Source organism: Chinchilla lanigera, unplaced genomic scaffold (assembly GCF_000276665.1).
Source record: "Chinchilla lanigera isolate Chin_1 unplaced genomic scaffold, ChiLan1.0 scaffold00012, whole genome shotgun sequence".
Lineage (NCBI taxonomy): Eukaryota > Metazoa > Chordata > Mammalia > Rodentia > Chinchillidae > Chinchilla > Chinchilla lanigera.
The window spans coordinates 17,171,738-17,190,212 of record NW_004955413.1 but is presented as its reverse complement, the minus strand read 5'-3'; the positions used below and the strand labels follow the sequence as shown (position 1 = coordinate 17,190,212).

The 18,475-nt window shown below is 39.8% G+C and overlaps 2 protein-coding genes across 2 annotated transcripts in view; one reads left to right on the top strand and one right to left on the bottom strand.

Annotated features, from left to right (window-relative positions):
* The window catches only part of Gys2 (glycogen synthase 2 (liver)), a 57,839-nt gene extending 49,968 nt beyond the window's left edge, over positions 1-7,871 (top strand). The window contains exons 13-16 of the mRNA XM_005379062.2: positions 1,694-1,789; positions 2,803-2,966; positions 4,308-4,388; positions 6,386-7,871. Of these exons, the coding sequence (XP_005379119.1) occupies positions 1,694-1,789; positions 2,803-2,966; positions 4,308-4,388; positions 6,386-6,607 (563 nt within the window). The 3' untranslated portion in view covers positions 6,608-7,871. The remainder of the gene's footprint in view (positions 1-1,693; positions 1,790-2,802; positions 2,967-4,307; positions 4,389-6,385) is intronic.
* Positions 7,872-11,824: 3,953 nt separating this feature from the next.
* On the bottom strand, positions 11,825-16,998 carry Spx (spexin hormone). The gene is made up of 6 exons (XM_005379061.2): positions 16,977-16,998; positions 16,504-16,584; positions 16,308-16,365; positions 15,906-15,968; positions 14,525-14,608; positions 11,825-13,092 (listed from the first exon to the last, which is right to left on the bottom strand). The coding sequence occupies exons 1-6, from the start codon at positions 16,980-16,982 to the stop codon at positions 13,034-13,036; spliced, it is 351 nt and encodes a 116-aa protein (XP_005379118.1). The 5' UTR covers positions 16,983-16,998; the 3' UTR covers positions 11,825-13,033.
* Positions 16,999-18,475: the final 1,477 nt, after the last annotated feature.

The following is an 18,475-nucleotide window of genomic DNA, read 5'->3' as shown; positions in this document are numbered from 1 at the left end:
TATCCCCAGCCCTCAACCTACAGCTAAAGAAATAGCAAGAGTTCTGGTGTTATAAATTTAACTTTGCATATTAGATACCTCCTTGATTTCTATTTAGAATAATTGTATGTGATATTGAATCTAAGCATTCATTAATGTCTATTCAATGTTTTAAGAAAGGTAAATTATACAGACACTTATTTCATTAAATAAGGCTTGCGTGGTTGCCTGAAACATTACTGCAAAGTTTATTAATAACTATTTAGTAATAAAAAAAGAGTAAGATCTAGCTGGGCATGGTGGTGAACACCTGTAATCCTGACACTCTGGGTGGCTAAGGTTGGAGTCTGACTTTGAACCCAGCTGGGGCTAATTCAGCAGTTAAGCATGATTCTGTCTCAAAATTAAAAATGAGAAAAAGGGCCAGTGGTGTAGGTGAGTGAGAAAGCCCTGTATGGGAGAAATCCAGTATGGGAGAAAAAAGAAATCTGCAGTATGGGAGAAAGAAGAAAGAAAGAAAAAGAAAAAAAGAAGGAAAGAAAGAAAGAAAGAAAGAAAGAAAGAAAGAAAGAAAGAAAAGAAAAGAAAAGAAAAGAAAAGAAAAGAAAAGAAAAGAAAAGAAAAGAAAAGAAAAGAAAAGGAAGGAAAAGACCAGACCACGGAATTGCAGGCAAAATTACATATACATAGTTACATGAATTGAATTTGCCTGGGGAGGAATTCCAGAATTGTCATCAGATTTTCAGAGAGATTCATAATCTCAATCCATCTTCTTCCCCTTTATCATGCCTCAAAATTGTAGAATCACTGATCTCTATTGAAGATCTAAACCAAGAAGAAATGCTTGAACAAGAAATGAAGCTGCTATCCATACAGTATTACTTTATGAGTAACAGGAAGATCACTTTTGTACCCACACTTGATGAATAACCATGAGAAATTTAATATTTAGATATAAATTCTTCATCAAAAATGCATATATCTGCCAGGTGTGGTGACACATTCCTGTAATCCCAGTACTTGGGAGGCTGAGGCAGGAGGATCATTAGTTTGAGCCCAGCCTGGGCTACACAGCAAGTTTAAAGCCAGCTTGAACTACCTAGTGAGATCCTGTTTCAAAAACCAAAGCCAAACAACCAAAAATTATACCTCCTTGAGAGCAGTAGACTTTTTAAGATGTACTATATTTTCCAAAAGAGGAAGTATTGAAAGATTTCATTGGTTCCCTGAGCACCTAAGAAAGTGGCAGAGACTTGGGCAGAGAAGACTTATATGAGAAGAGAAGCTGGTCATGTCCAAATCATATTTACCCTATCCCTTACATTTGCCAGGTAGAGTCACAGGCTCAGGTCAGAGCAAAACAAAAACAAACCTAGGTGTGCTTGGAGAGGCAGGCAGAAGGGCACAGACATTCAGCCCAGCGAGGATTCTGGAGCTGGGTTCCTGGTTCAAATTCCACTCTACCATTTCCACTGGCTTTGTGAAGTTGGCCATGGCACTTAACTTCTCTGTACTTCCATTTATCCGGGATAATGATAGTGCCTCTTCACTATGTGAAGATTAAGTGCATTGATGGACATGGAAAAAACTTAATACCTCCCTGGCATAAAGTCAACACCGCTATTACTGAGCCAATAAGAGCATTTTTCTCTACTGCATGCTCGTGAGCAGCTGGTCTGAAGCTAACCAAACCTTTGTGTCTTTGTCTTGGCAGCCGAATGCACGGTGATGGGGATCCCCAGTGTGACCACAAACCTCTCTGGCTTTGGTTGTTTCATGCAGGAGCATGTAGCTGATCCAACAGCTTACGGTGAGGTTTTCATCATCAACCTAACCTGGGGAGACCTGACCTCTAAGAAGAGGGCACAGTGTCTTAATAGAGCCTAACTCTAAAGCTGTCCTGATAAGTAAATGAATCTTTATATTTCTTATTTCATTAAAAGTAGATTTAGTTACATGGCCCATAGATAAGAATGCTATCAATGTTAAAAATATTGCCCAAAAGACAGACCACAAAAGAAATGCAAAACCTGGACAAACTTTATCCTTGACTTTTTTCTTTTTTCCAATACAGTTAGTTTTTTCCTGAGGTTTGGCTTGGCCCTCTACTTTGTAGAGTGATATTATAATTACCATGGTCTTAGAGTACATAGATTGGTCATTATATTCAAAACAAATACATTATTGTATATTTAAATATATGTGTGCTTTAGATATAATATAAGACCTTTATAATAACATAAGACCTTTATAGATACCTCTATTATTATTTACTTTACTATTTGTGCCAATCCAGGAAATATCACTGAAATTGTTTAAGATGGCAAGAAAAGCTGCATACCACTGACTATCTGCCCAGGTTTCCTAACAGCAAGAAAAGTTAGGATAGGGTGGATTCCATACCTATAAGTTGGCAGTTCCTTTGGTTACACTGTGGCTGTCCTCTTTCCTCACGCTAGAGTATGGCTGTGTGGTGGGAACTGAGGAGGCTAAAAAGCAGTACCCTAGGTCCTGCCCCAAGAGATCCTGGTTAGTGAGCAGTCCCTGGAGAATCACTGATCCAGCATCTCCCTAGATGTCAGCCTTTTTTTCTTCCTGTTAGTAAGATCCACTTTGTTGGCTGGTGGGGATGGTCAAACCATTTAGAAGACTGCAGAAGATATAAAGCCTTAGAAGGGAAAAGATGAACCATTGGCAGAAGCTAAGTCAGGCAGTAGGTGGTGCATATGCTCTTTGATAGAACCAAATATATAATGAAGAATAGGAGAAATATTTCATGATCAGCCCTATTCTTACCAGTGCTTTGGCTTTTGTGCTGTTCAGGTATTTACATTGTTGATAGGCGGTTCCGCTCTCCAGATGATTCTTGCAATCAGCTGACCCAGTTTCTCTACGGATTTTGCAAACAATCACGCCGCCAAAGAATCATCCAGAGGAACCGGACTGAGAGGCTCTCAGATCTTCTGGACTGGAGATACTTGGGCAGAGTAAGTAGGTTTTTGGTAAACACAGAGGAACCGCTTTAAAAGTTCCACTGGACGGTTAAAGCATGGATTCTAGTCATGATCTGTACAGTCAGTTCATTGTTAAAATCTTGGTGATGTCTCCATGTACTTTTTAACTTAATGTGAGCTTTCAAAGACCTAAATTCAACTCTTAGCAGTGAGTTTGAGTCCATCTGTAATAGCAATCTATCAGGATCTAGCACTAATCTGCCTAGCGAATCTATTGTCAGTGTTTCATTTGATGCACTACAACTATACAGAAACGCTTCCTGAAGTCAGAGAAAATATCAAGACAGCCCAAGGGATGAAAAAGGATCTCCTTTATTAAAGTTCTTGCTCAAGAGAGGTAATGTGATCATATTCCCTAACTACAGTAAGAGGTGAAAGTGATACTTTTTTCAAAAGGACAAGAACTGAAAATACCTCTAGTAGATTATGCAGTTGGTATATAAACACCCAGATGTTCACATATCTTAGAAATAAACGATTTAATATTAAATAAATTGACTTTGCCTACATGTAATCCACTTGCATATTGCCAAACTCTCCTAGCCAAATAACAGATGCTTCTATTGGCTGAATACCTATGCACAGTGATGCCAGTGCTCACTGGACGATTAATTTTACTGTCTCCATTGTATAATGAAAACAGAGAGGCAAAGCTATTAGGAGTGATGCTTCTTACATCAGGTCTGAAGCAGGATTTGTATACAATCTGTCTGACTATCCAGGCCCTGTCTCTTTTCTAAGACACTGTTTCTCTGTAGAATTATAGGAGTGTTTTCAGTAACTTAGTACACAATTCAGAGCTCAGTAGGGCTAGTACTGATACTCCAACATTTTTGTAGTTTTGCCTATGTTTTGAAAAACAGTAAAACTATAGATCATTGTTTCTTTCCTAATTCTCAAACTTAGGGGGAATAGATTATGCCATATATATGTTCACTAGGTGTATTTCAATGCCATGTGTACATGTACCAAAATTACATGGTATGTTTTAAATATATGTAACTTTTAAGTTTTTATGTATTAGTTAAAATAAATTTCAGCTGGGTGTGGTCGCATGTGCCTATCATTCCAGCACTCAGGAGGCTGAGGCAGGAGGATCATTGTGAATTTGAGACCAGCCTGGGCTACAAAGTGAGCTCAAGACCAGCCTGAACTGCATAGCGAGACCCTGTCCCAAAAAGACAAAAAAAAAAAATAAGTAAATAAAATAAAAAATAAATTTCAGAACAAGGAAAATAAGACCTTATATATCAGTTAGATTTTGAGATATCCAAGCACTTTTTCTTAACTTGTGAACTGTCTTTCTGTCAACAGTATTACCAGCATGCCAGACATCTGACTTTAAGCAGAGCTTTTCCAGATAATTTCCATGTGGAAACTATGTCACTGCCAACGGTAAATATTTAATGTATTCTTTGTTTTAAAAGCTAAATTTCTTATTTGTGACAAGCTCTAACAAAGCTTTTAAATCTGAAGGTAGCTATGTACACAAAATACACTCTTTTGGGGTGTGTTGAATCGAAGCAAAGAAGAAAAAAACTCACAAATCTGACTATCTCAGAGCCCCTGATTCCATTCACCTTGTCTAGGAGAAGTATGTTGGAGAGGGTTCTGTCAGTGAAAACTCTGTCTTAAGGCTCATAGTGACCCATTCTGTTGAGGGTTGTTCAAAATGAAACTGGGTTGTTTTTTAACAGGAAGTACATGTACTACCCAAGGGTGTGTGTTAAATATAGGATGACCACTTGGCAAGAATAAAATAAACTCAAGCATCACAGGAAGAACTAGATCAGGTGCACATTTATGTACCACTGAGCAGTGACTTCTAGGGAGTCCTCTTCTGAATTCAAATGAGGCATTTATAGTCACGAGACCACCGTAGGTTACATTTGCTATCAGATTCACTTAGAAGCAGAGAAGACAGGAAATGCAACTTGAAGCAGGGTAGTTATCAGCTGTTTGTCTTTAATGAGATCAGTCCTTGCAGAAGTCTACACAGTGACACAAAAGCTAAACTTGTTTGGCTTTCTATGTCCTAGGCGACATCATAGGGGCAAAGAGATAAGACTCGTGCTGTTGGGTACAGGATTCACCTTAGCATAGTGTGGTAGTGCACACCTGTATTACCATCTACTCAGGAGGCAGAGATGAGAAGTTGACTTGAGTCTACAAGGTCCAGACCAGCCTGAGCAACAAAGCAAGAACCCATTTCAAAAAATAACCAGCCAAAGATCCACCTTAGCCCAGTAGCTCTATGTTCTGCATGAGCTAGTGTCGCATCACATCTCTAAAAGTAGCTTTCCACAATCCCCCAAAGGAATATGCTCAGTTATGACTCATCATAGGGATCCCCCAAAACTATAAATCCCTGTTAAGTATTTATGAACCCTTCAAGTGCACACAAGATCTCATGAAAGGTTTCAATTAGGAGTTACTTTTGTCATGAATGATTCTACCTACTCATAATTTATAGTCTACTTATATTAGGTTTCCAGAGGAAGCAATAAAAAAGATTAGCCCATAAAGAAGGCAAAAATGGCTTTCTTAATTGTCCTGTCTACAAATCCCAACTCCCGTGCTAATGCTCAGAGAATTGATTGCTTTTTTAAAGGCAGATACTCCTCTTAATAACATAACTATATTTACCTATTTACTTATTCAATTGATAAGTGTTTAGCTCTTACTCTGACTGTGGTCCTAAGGGCAGAATTCAGCTTTTCTGTATGTGTAATTCTTTCAAATAAAGCCCCTAAACCTGAAAATGATGATACATAACAGTAATGTGCAAACATGGTTGAAGTACAGAATGGCCGTTGCTGTAACACTTTCACACATTTGTCTTCCAGTCTCAGCATATGCACTCCCCGAGTGCAGGGCAGGGACCATGTTTCCCAATTTGTGTCACTGGTGGCATTGCAGTACCTGACACAGAGCTGGTGCCTAGTACACCGTTATGAATGAGGTTTCTCAGGGATTCTTAGGTAGCAAGCAATTTGATTAAAACCTAGTGATATTTGTGCATTAACTGAAATAACAGCAAGTGGTGGAATTTTGGGGTCAATTAAGCAGCCTGGCTTCCAGGATTCTGTCTAGTACTGGTTATCCCTGACACATCCAACTGCCCATGTCCTGCAACTGTGCTAGGTATATCTAAAGGACAAATCAGGTATGTCCCACCTGTGGCCCTTGAGCTGCAGATGGCCCTGGAGAGCTAGTAATGTGGTCCCACAAGGCTGTGGGACTGTTAATATTATTATGTGAGTTTTAGCAATATATTTCTTAACTCAATTGGATGGTGCTTAAGTGCAAACCATGTAGACAACAAAGGACAATGTTTACATACTTGAAAACCAAGAAGTAATAACGTTATTGTCTCATTTTGTCTCTGACAGACAGATGGATTTAAATACCCCAGGCCTTCCTCTGTACCACCCTCCCCATCAGGGTCTCAGGCCTCCAGTCCTCAGAGCAGCGATGTGGAAGATGAAAGTGAGGATGAGCGATACAACGAGGAGGAGGAGGCGGAAAGGGATCGGTTAAATATTAAGTCGCCCTTTCCTCTGAGCCACATGCCTCGTGGGAAGAAAAAGCTGCATGGTGAATACAAGAACTGAATGCCATCCTCGCTGAGTTGAGCTGCTTCAGTAAGAACACAGTCCGAGTGATTATTTAAAAGGATGAAAATGCCATATTTCGCTTCATTTTCTTCTCAGAATCACAGTGGAATTTATTCTCTGCCTAGAAAGTAGAGAGTACATGAATGGCAATTTTGTAATTTAGAATAAAATCGAAGTTATGATTGCTCATGTTTTTCCTGTAAATTTAGGTAGGAGGAGGAATTTTTTTTTTTTTGTACCAGGAATTGAACTCACGACCTCAAGCTTGCCAGGCAGGTGCTTATGCTGCTGAGCTATATCCCCAGCCCCAAGGAGGAGGAATGTTAAAGGAACAAGACTGGCAGTTTTTAACAGTTGTTGATGTAGGCAATACAAATATCCTTTTACCAGTAGTTTTTTTTCTCTTCAGTCCTGAGAATGGAATTCTCAACCTTTGTACCGAGCTACATCCCTCAGCCTTTTTTATGTTTATTTTTTTTGAGACAGGGTCTTACTAAGTAGCCAAGTTGCCTAGCCTGGGTTTGAATTTGTAATCCTCCTGCTTTAGCCTCCCAGAGTGCTGGGATTATACATACGTATGTGCCATAATGTCCAGCTCAGGGTTTGTTTTTTCATTAGTCATCATCATACTTCTGTGTTTAGTATTTAGACAACATCTGCGCTGAACCATGCAAACCTCCCATTTGGTTCCCAAAGATCCTCATTTGTGGGAAAAAGAGGTCCAGAAGTCTGGTTGACGGCCGTGGCGGAGGGACGAGTCTGAGCAAACTCAGACTCCTCGGCAAACCGCGTAAATCGCCTTGCCTAGGCTGTCCCGCTCTGACCTCTTATTTCCACACCGCCCCCGTCAATAATACCACCTCCAAACCATGCCCCTAGCCCGCCTCTATTGCTACGCCTCTAGCCTGCTCTATAAAACAGCTGATACTTCCACAATAAAATCGGATCTGCGCCATCAGCCTGATCTCCGGTGTCTTCCTTGCACCGTGTCGCTGCTTACCACTGGCCCAGGTCCCTGGACCTCAGGAGGTTCAACCTCACTCATTGTAGCTATGAATGTTCACTACTTACGTATTTTAAATAACTCTTACTGATCTCTCACTGAAATCAGTGATAGATGTTGCCACCTATAGTATATCAACTTACTGTAACATTCTTTTCTTGTGTAAATGGAAAGCTTAGACTGGGAGTGGTGGTGCATGCTTGTGGTCCCAGCACTTAGGAGGCTGAGGAAAGAGGATCTCTGTGAGTTTGAGGCCTAAGCTTCATAGAGAAACCCTGTCTCAAAAATGACAAGACAGAAAAACAAAAAGCAAATAAATGTAAAGCTTTTTTTGAAAAATTTTTAAATCCCCCATCAATGACAAATTGTTAAATCCAAAGGAATAAGTATATCAATATTTAAAGATTTAAGTTTTATTGATAATGTTGTGTTTAAAAATCTTTTAGACAGCAGAATAGCACGTAAAGCACCTGACATGAACAACACCTAATGTAACATTTAAAACTATCTTTATAAAAAAGCAAAAAGTTGTGTCTACTTAATTATGATAAGAACAATGTCTCTAACGTATTCTGGGTTGTGCTTAGAGATATTGAATAGTTATACTTAAATTGGTTTACATTTTAACTGTGATTAAATCTAAATTGACAAAAAAATGAAAACAGAGGACATTCACTCTTGGATTCTTTTTTTTCCTTTTTAATTACTGAGTAGTCATTTACTGTGTGAGTTTCCTCTCACGCACAGTGAATGCCTTGACTGACAGACATATCAGTTGACTTTTGTTTATAGAGGCTCAAAAATGGTTAGGTCTTCTCAGTGCTTGGTTATTGATGGTAACAATTAAAGAGTGACCCGGGGATATAGCTCAGTGGCACAGCGCCTGCCTGGCAAGCACAAGGTCCTGAGTTCAGTTCCTGGCTCCAAAAAAAAGAAATTGAAGAGCGACAAAGACAATGTGTCCATGGTTCAAGACCAATGAAAACCTCAAAGCCAGATCTCCCACTTCCCCAATGACTAGGGAAAAGTGACATATAATGGATATAAGCAACAAATCAACCCAAAATAGAAGACAGCTGTGAATTTACTCTTTCTAGAGGTTCAAGGAGGAAACAAATTATCTAAAGCTTACCTCTCTGCTCTGCCAATGCTAGTTAACCTCAGATCTGCAAAGAAGTTTGAAAAACTGTGCACTAGAGAGCAGAAAAAATATGATGCAGATTTCTGATGTAGAATTGTTTGTTAAATGCCCAGAAAATTTTCATAACTGTGGGGGGAGTCTCACTGTTACAACAGTCATGCAAATGTATCTACAGTAAAATAACACAATGTGTGCATTCAAAAGGTACTCTTGGTTGGTAAATTGGTTTACTGTTATTGAAAGAATGATGTACTGTATAGTAAAATATCTCAGTAGAAGACCTTAAAAATAAATGCTTTTTGTTCAATGGTAATAGTTCTGTGATTAGAAATGCATGCGATAGAAATAACTACACAAATTAACCGAGTTGAAAACATCTGGCTTTGAGTGTCAACTGTAGAAATGAGAATTTTTACCCTGCACGAGGCTTTCTACTGAGACAGCTGCTGACACTTGTTTCCATCCTAGTCATTTATTTATACTTTCCCCAAGTTCAACAAAACCTGGGGGTGAAACACCTGGGCTTGTTAGTAGAGGACTTTGTGTCTAATAGGATAACCTTGTGTGCAGAGGAGTTGCATGAATAAATGGTCTTGTTGGAAGAAGTAAATGTACAAAAAATTGATGCTTTTAAAGAATGCTGGTGGTTTATTGAAAGAAACAGTTAATGCTTAATTTTTTATATATTTTGACCAATTTTGCATGCTTATATCTGGTAATCTGAGCAACTAATGTGAAGACAATATGCAATATAACAACCATTGGTGAATTCCTACCAAAAAATAAAAGTAATTGATTAATAATAATAAAAAAGAATGCAAGTATAGAAAATAGTGTATTGTGCTTCATCAGATGACTTTTAAAAATGGATTGTGCCACCTCCTAAGGTCCGAGTACTGTGTTCTCCCAATATTCGTATGTTGAAATTTTAATCCCCAGTATGATGATATTAGCAAGTTCTGGCTTTGGGGAATGATTAGGTCTTGAGAACAGTATCTTCATGAATGAGATTAATGTGAACATTTTTTTTGATCATCCTCATGAATGAGATTAATAATCTTATAAAAGATTAGCTGAGGTGGTCGGGGTGTACCTCAGAGCCAGAGTGCATGGTTAGCATGGATAAGGCCTTGTTTTCAACTTTGACTACCAAAAAAAGACAAGAAAAAAAGTAAAACACATCAGAAAGCTACGTGGCAGGCCCTCACAGTATCAGTTCTGCCAGCATCTTGAAATTGGACTTCCAAACCTCCAGAACCATGAGAAATACATTTGCTATTTATAAACTAACCAGTTTATGGCATTTTGTTTCTGCAGTCCAAGCTAATCAAAATACCACCCTACCTTCTGTGGCAGGAGGATAGGTGAATGAAGCTTATTACTGGCATATTCCAGTGTATTACAGTGTTTCAGCAGGGTAGTTATGGTTCCCCAGGCTATAGGAGGACTCAAAAAGGGACAGGTCAAATCTTGAAGAAGTCCAAAAGCCTTCATAGGATGAGCCCAAACTTCTATGAAATAATGTGAGTGATACCATTGCCTGTTTTGCATGGTGGCTGTGCAGATCAAATGAAATTATGAATGAACTCTTCCTAAAGGAATGTAGTCAGTAGGAAGACACTGGGAAGAATAAAGTTGCATTCCCAACTTCCCCTTTCTCCTCTGGCCAAGATACAATAATGTACCTCAAGCTTGATAGGACATATGTTTTTATTTCTCTTAACCAGGTAAAGAAGAAGTGCAGGTTGGACACTGACTTGAATAAGCCAGGACCTTCTTGCCTTTTCCCTCTCCTTTCTCAGAATCACACAGGTGGTGTGGTGGGGAGAGGAGGCATCAGGGAAACGCAGGGAAACAGTAATTGAGAGCCCAGGCTGGAGGGAGGACATAGAGGCAAAGAGGGGAAAGGCGACTTTGAAAGTGGCTGAAAGTCCCTTCTTGAGGTGGGATGTTCTATTACATGAATATGTGTTGAAGACAGTAATTTTCCAATCTAAGGTACAAGCTACATGATGTGAACTTTTTTTCAATCTATGACCCCTTACTCATTTCAGCTTGTAAAAGCACAGAAATAAAGAGAATAGCAAAAAACTCTGCTGTAGTTTGTTCCATCTGAAACTCAGGTTGAAATCTGTTTGCCACTATGCCGGCGGTGGTGGGAGGTGGACCCGTGAGAGGTGATTTTGGGAGCTGAGGGTGCTGTTCAGTAGTAGAGCACAGGTTTAGGATGCACAAAACCCTGGGTTCAATCTCCAGTATCAAAAAAGAAGGGGGAAGGATTTGGTTGGTAAAAGTGACTAATATAGTTCCCTGAGGACTCCGGGCACTGGATTAGCTAAGAAGAGAATGTGCTGTTTATAAAACAAGGGTGTCTTTTGTGTTTGCTTCTTTTACATGTGCCCCTGTGCTCACCCTTTTGCTTTAATGCCCATGCTATGAAGCAAGAGGAGACCCTCACCAGAAGCAGAGGTGATGCCAGAGCCATCTTCTCGGACCTCCTAAATTCCAGATTCCTGGGCCAAATAAACCTCTTTTTTTTTTTTTTTTCCCAAATGACTCAGTCTTAAGTACTCTGCCTCAACAGCAAAAAATAGAAGGGTTGGGGATATAGCTCAGTGGCACAGGAGCCTGCCTGGCAAGTGCAAGGTCCTGAGTTCAATTCCCAGTACCAAAAAAGAAAGAAAAAGCAAAAAATGGAGTGAGACAAACCACGTGAATTGGAAACTGGAGACAAATATGATTAATCAGCACATTTATAAGCCAGAGCATTCAAAGAATTCAAGTACTTATATTACTTGGAGCTGTCTTTCATAGGGCTTGCTCATTTAGAAAGCTTTTGAAAACTCTAGTATAAGGTAATTGAGATTGTTCTGGTTAGTTGTGGGAAGAATTATTTCATAATATAGATGTTTAAAATATTCTTCAAATAAACATTTATGTAGGCGATATGTACAAGCTTAGGTTCAAGGACTAAATTTTCAATAGATTGGATATATGCACTGTCTAGCAAATCTACTTTGAAATCAAATTGTAATTAATGACAGGTGCCTATTATAATGCCACATAGATTTTTAATTGCTTGCATTTTTGGCAAAGAAAAATATTACATTAACTTGAGTTGGGTTTCATTATTCAGTTATGAAACAAGATGCAGGCAATTTTTTAAGCATGGTTTTGATTACTTAACAGTGAAAACATTTCAAGTTACAGACATTAATATAAGATACTCTTTGGCTACTAAGTAATGGCTACATAATGATGACAATATAATTAACAATGCTTTCCACTTAAGACATTTATTGGGAACAACTCTGAATTGATCAGGTAATAAAATGTGACAATCTTGTAATTCCAAATACATTACTAGGAATTCTGCAGGTAAGGGTATGTGTGTGTGTGTATGTGTTGAAATGATAGAGTCCAGGTTGACTTTGAAAAGAAGCAAATTAGCTATATTATTGAACTGTGTTACTGGGGTAATTTAAAGTAAATTTGTGGTGTCAAAGCCTAGAAATCTAGCCAATCAGGGAGAATAGTGTTGGACTCCCCTGAGTTTGCTTAGCCATGGAAAATGGTTTTATCTCTAAAAGACTAGTTCATTCCTTTTGTACAACAAACACATGAGCAGACCGTCTCTTCATCTGCCGATTTCTCAAGAACATTTCAATCCGTATTTCTTAACTTGGGAACCCTTCAGAGCACAAGGTTGCTTCCTGTTGTAGGTTTTTGGCAAATCTTGCACTGTCTCTAACCTCACCAGTCTTCTCTTGGCAACCACACTGAGGTGTTCTTTTCATGATGCTTCTATCCAGCCATCCCACTTCCCTTCTTAACAACTTATCTCCCTGGATGAACTACAGAGAGTTACATTCTTTCCCATCTTGTCGTATATCCCCCTCTTTGGGGGTGAGGAGAAGGAGAAACAGAGAAAGAATCATTGCTCAGGGATAATAAAATGCAAACAGGTAATGGAATAAAAGACCAACAGCTAAGATCAAGACAGGCAGTGGTAGAGACAGAAAGAAAGAACACTTTAGAGTCTTCAGCTTTATCATTAGAAACGCTCGAAAAACTCAAAAGCAAGACACAAGGTGAGCAACACATGACCTGAAACAATGAAAATCAAGAACCCTACGCTTCTTTTGCTTCCAGAAGAATCAAATGAGTGATGCGTGATTCTAGGATTACAAATGGAGTAAAAAGGGTCCAATTATTTTATATGCATGGTTTCTATTATCAACAAGAATAGATCTGTACTTGAATGTAATCTGGTATATTTTCACCAGCTAAGCAGACTGTCTTCCAGGAATCTGCTTTGATCAAATTTTTCTTCTCCATCTGTGAGAAAAAAAAAAATTACTTAACATACATTCTGTTTGAAAAGGGAAAAACATGAAGAAAATCTCAAAAAATACACATTCAGCCATCTCAGTTGTATGCACTTGTAGGATCTGTCACTGAAAATTTAAAAATAAAACTGGGTTTGGATTTGTTTGGTTTTTATATTTCTCCCCTCAGCCTGGGATATGTTGAGAAATTTACATTTTACATCTGAATCTCTATAATTATTGAAACTATAAGATGGTAGATTTGGAAGAAATCTGAAGGACCATATGGCTTGCTCTGATAAATATATCTCATGTCTAAAATACTTGCCATTACAAGCACTTTCTTGTGTCAAAGTACTTTCTATGTATTTTCTTATAAAATGCATCTTACTCAGGAAAGCTAGCATAGGAACACATTTGAAAATATTCCTTTATTAGGCGTCTAGGGCCATACCACCTGAATGTACTCAATCTCATCGGAAACTATTCCTTTATTAGGTGATTTCTTCGGGCAGACAGTAAGAAAAGAACAGGAACATTTGTTAGCTGGGTAGAACTGCAACATTTCATAGCATGGGATATCACATCTGGGGCAGGATATTTAAGTCAGACAGTAATAAGTTCCTGTGACTAAAGATAGGGTGAAAGGGAATTAACCTGCAAGCAGGTAGGGAGGAGTAGCTAGAAGCAAACTGCATCTCCTAATTTTCTCTGAGATCACCTCAAGATGAAACCATATTTCCTCTGTTAGTTATAGTATAATCCGGATGCCTGAGCTACCTCTTAACCTGCATTGCTAGCACATTTTTGAAATATTGAAAATAATGGGATGTTACTTAAAAAGAAAAAAATCACATCCAACCAGAAAAGTAACCCAGTTTACATTTCACTGAAATAAAAATTCACCCCAGAAAAGACTTCCAAATAATACTTAGGAACTTTAGAATAAAAATATTACAAGAAACTAATGAAACTAACTAAACTCTTTTTTTCCCCATCCCATCTCGCCTTAAGACTGCATCCTTGACTTCTGGTTGACCTTCAGCAATTCCACTTGGTTTCACTTTTACTGGTAAGCAACTGGATTTGTGATTATTTAACCTTTTTGGCCTCAGTGTTTTCACCTAAAATAGTCATGTTGGACTTGAGGCTCTTTCAGTTTTAAAGGTTCTAAGAGAGATGTAGGGTACAGATTGCGGAATTCATATAAAATTCCCTAGGCTCACCCTGCAAGTACTTTTATTTTATTGGGACTCATCTTAATGAGAAACATATTGGCTATTGAATGTAATATCTGGTTATAAGTATAACTGGTTATACTTGTTATACAATAAATATCTCTATGAATTTGGGGAGGGAGGAGGAGTCTGCACCCAACACAGCTTCCAAAAGTAAGCAGAGCTGCTCTGTCCTGAAGTAAAAAGCGGTCACTGTATTTGTACCTTCTTGTGGTTTTGTCAACAAAGCCAGCAATAGTGCTGCAGCCTCTGGAAGAGGTAGTAATTGGGGATTTGGGCTTCGTCTTTCTGGAGAAACAAAAATATAAAAAGATTCTATTAGCATTTCAATATTCATATTAATACATTGTATTCTAGTAAGGTACAACGGTAGAACAAGCTCTATGAAATAGATTTTTGATTCCTAAACAGAGAGTATATAGAACACTTTTTTCCCCCCAAGTTCCCTTGAAAATGACTTTCAGCTAGTTATGTTGTGTTTACATGCAGGATATGGAAGGGAATTTTAAACTTATACTATACTCCACAGAATTCCATACATGGAAGCAGGATTAAAAGAAAGAGCTCACGGGAAATTTCTCTCTTCACAGTTTAAAATGGGATGTCTGGGCAGAAAGATTTAGATACCACCCTGCTTAGAGCCTGTGCTATCTCCTCTCTTGTTCTTTCCAAAGGAATCTGAGATAATAATCTACATTCCTGGTCACATACAAGGTGATTATTTGAGTGGAGAAGCATCTGTTAAATATTCAAAGTGACTTCAAGTCTAAGTTGACAGAAGGCACATGGCCCTGATTCAACACAGATCTTGATTTTTAATTTGGAGGCAACTGAAGATGGAAAACTAATCTTACCCTCGCACAAAAGAAACCTTAACTACACCGCAGGCTTCAAGAAGCAAAACACAGATGTTAAGTCCTTACTATACACACAACGTTTGATATTTTTCAAAGTAAGTGTGCTTTTACTCTTAGCATTTCAATCTACAGTTTTATACAGATCAATTGAATTGTGACTTTTTAATTCATTGCCGTGGAAAGGTTTATCTCAAAAAATAAGAGTCCCTGGTCCCTTTCTCACAGCCTCCACTTCACCACTTTGGATTTGAACCTTTTGACAGCTCTTTCTAGTAATTATCAGAGGATTACATGTGCAGGTCCTAGGAAAAATAATTGTTCTAATAATAATTCTATTGTTTAAGCATAAACTTTGTAAAGATACTGCCTTAAATGACCAGGTGCATTTCCAGAGACAGTTGTACAGTTTTTTAATCTTCCAGTACTAGGGATCGAACCCAAGGGCTTTTACACTGAATTATGTCCCTAGCCTTTCTTCCCCGCTGTAAAACTTTGAGACAGGGTTTTGCTAAGTCACTAAATTGCCCAGGGTGGGCCCGAACTTGCGCTCCTCTTGCCTTAGCCTCCCAAGAACGCCAGGATTGCAGGGGTGCTCCACCAAGCACTCAGAGCTGAGCGAATCCCCAGCCTCGCCTGTGCCTGGGTAACTCGCTTGCCCTCGCGAGACAGTCGCAGCTGGGGAGAAGCTGCTCGCCCCGCGCCCGCATCTGCTGCCCGACGCCACCCACCTGGAGGCAGCCGGTCCGAGAGGTCCTTCCTGCGGCTCTGGTCGGAGAGGAAGCGGCGCCCCTCTGCAAAGGCGGGGAGACGCGGGCTGAGGCGGGGTCCGGTGCCCAGACTTCCCGGGCCCCCGCGATCACCAGCCGGGCAGCCCCGAGTATCCATTTGCGCCGAGACCGCGACGCTCCTGCTTAGGGTGGAAGATAGCTCATCACTAGGGACACTTCCGCTATTCCTCTCTCCTTCACCTACCTTTTACTGGATCACCCAGAGCGGGTGGCCTCGGTTACCTAAGGGAGCTTAGACAGTCCGATCTATTCCTGTCCTCCCCTCTCCAGCCGTCTGTCCCTGGGCGCACGAACCCCTAAGGATCTCAGTTACCGGGGAAGAGCAAAGCGGTGGGAACTCACGTGCCCCCTTCAGGTACAGCATGGCTTGCGGAGTCCAGTTCCTTCTCTCCAACGGTCTCTGCAAGCCGGGGAGGAAAGAAGTGCAGTTTAGAAAACTAGAAAGAAGGGGTAGGGGAGACACAGAGGAAGCAAACAGAAAGAATGCGAGGGTGGTGGCCCCGTGGCGCGGAGGGGCTTCGCGTTTGCATCTGATTACCTGCGGAGCGCCGCGGGTGTCTCCGAGAACGGAGAACATCAGGAGAAGAGCCAAGGTCGTCGCTGCCAGGCCGCTGGGTCCCTACATGAATCGAGGAACCAAAGAAGGTCATTTGGGTGCCCATAGAGTCTTCTGCTTCCTGCTGCCCGGACAGTTGCAAAGCCCTCACTGCTGGCGCTGCTCTTATGCTCGATATGGGGAGAGGTTCTCCCTCCTGCATTCTGGTTAACACGGAGTCCAACTTTAACTATTACCTCGGAATATATTATTGTCATCAACACTGCCAAGTAATTGGAAGAATCAATGAATTTTTTTCGAGATAAAATAAAATGATTTTCTGATCTTTAAAGGAATATTGTTCAAACAGGCTTTGGCCCCTAAAATACTCACTAAACATAAAACAGAAAGCTATGAAGCTTTTCATAAAATAGGAAAAAGTCTCAAGTGAATAAAGTGAAAAAACCTTTACTTACTTTCATGTTCTGCTCCTTTCCAGAACCCTGTGATAGCATTAACTTTTCCGGTGAGGTTTCTAATCTTGTTCTGCATTTGGGGCTTTTAAAGTCTTAGTGTCATGGACACCTCCCATCTGCGTAGACGGGGGATCCCACAGGGACAACACGTGAAGCTGTCAAGATGGAAGGGATCTGATGATTCTCTCAGGGAGAGTCAACTGCAGGAAGTGGAGGAATGATTGATGGGTGGACATCATTTGTTTAGATATTGATCACATCAGCCAGGAGACATTCTGAGTGTATCGGCATCATTGCCTTCGCTTTTCCTATTAGCTGCCCAGAGCATTTTATTATCAGCATTCACATTAACGAAAATGATCAATACTCTAAAGCAGACTTGAAAGTAAATGAATAAATTAAGATAAGTAGCTATCAAGCTATCACTGATGGGTGAAGATGAGTCATTTCAGTACAAATGAAAAGCTTAGGGAACCTCAGTGGAATTGGACATCAGTTATACACTGAATTATCCACCCATTCAGTTATTTGATAAATGCTCATTGAATGTCTGTCACATGTTGGACAAGCCTCTTTTTGCTTCAGTGGACAGAGCCATATACTAAAAAGGCATGGTTTCTGCTTTGATCAAGCTTACCTTCTACTCAGGGAAGGAACACTTGAGAGAGGGAGTAGAGTAGACAGGGATGAAAAAAGAATTAAGATGTGTTATGTGTCTATAAGAACTCCCCCCGAGGAGTATAATCAGTACGTACTGCAAACATGTGCCAATAAACACAAAAATTTTATTGAAAAAACAGTTGAAAGTAGTAGACAGATGAATAAAGTGAAACACAGAATGTTTGAAACTATTAAGGAAACATAAACAAGGTGATGTGATAGGGTAAGTGATGGCTACTGCAGGGCAGATAAAAGTCAAGGGGATTCTTGAAGGATAAGGCAGAATCAGAAATGGGATAAATGGGTATGGATTAGTGTTCTGGGCTCTCTAGGCAGGAAAACAGAAAAGCAAAACCCTGGAAAAGTAAAGAGATTGGCCTGTTTAAAGAATAGAAAGGACTGCTCTGAAATGGATTGTCGAGGAAGAAATGGGCCCGTGCATACGGAATAAGGTCAGCATACGATGATGATGGCTTAGACTAGGGTGGAAGTAGAAGGGAGTGGAGAGTTATAAATGAATCTGGATACATATTGGAGGTAGATGATATAGGATTTGTGGATGAATAGGGTGTGAGAGTATGACGAGAATAAAACAAAGATATTGCTTAGATTTTTTGGTTTCAGCATTGGGTAAATGATGAAACAATTTACCAAAGCTGTAGAACCTTCTTAAGGAACCAGTGAAGGGAGAGAAATGAAATGAAGAAATGAAGCCAGCTCTCTCAGGGGCGTACTAGCAGTAGAACGTGTATTAGATATGCAAGTACGAAATAGACAACTGGAAAGGCAGAACTCTCCAGAGCTTAGCAAAGAGTTCATCAGCTTGTACATTGGTTTTT

Excerpts from the sequence above, each read along its gene's own strand:
- Spx (XM_005379061.2), bottom strand. Across the intron at positions 16,366-16,503 it reads ACACCCGCGGCGCTCCGCAG|AGACCGTTGGAGAGAAGGAA; the intron begins GTAATCAGATGC and ends CCCGGCTTGCAG. Across the intron at positions 15,969-16,307 it reads GCTGTACCTGAAGGGGGCAC|AGGGGCGCCGCTTCCTCTCC; the intron begins GTGAGTTCCCAC and ends CCGCCTTTGCAG.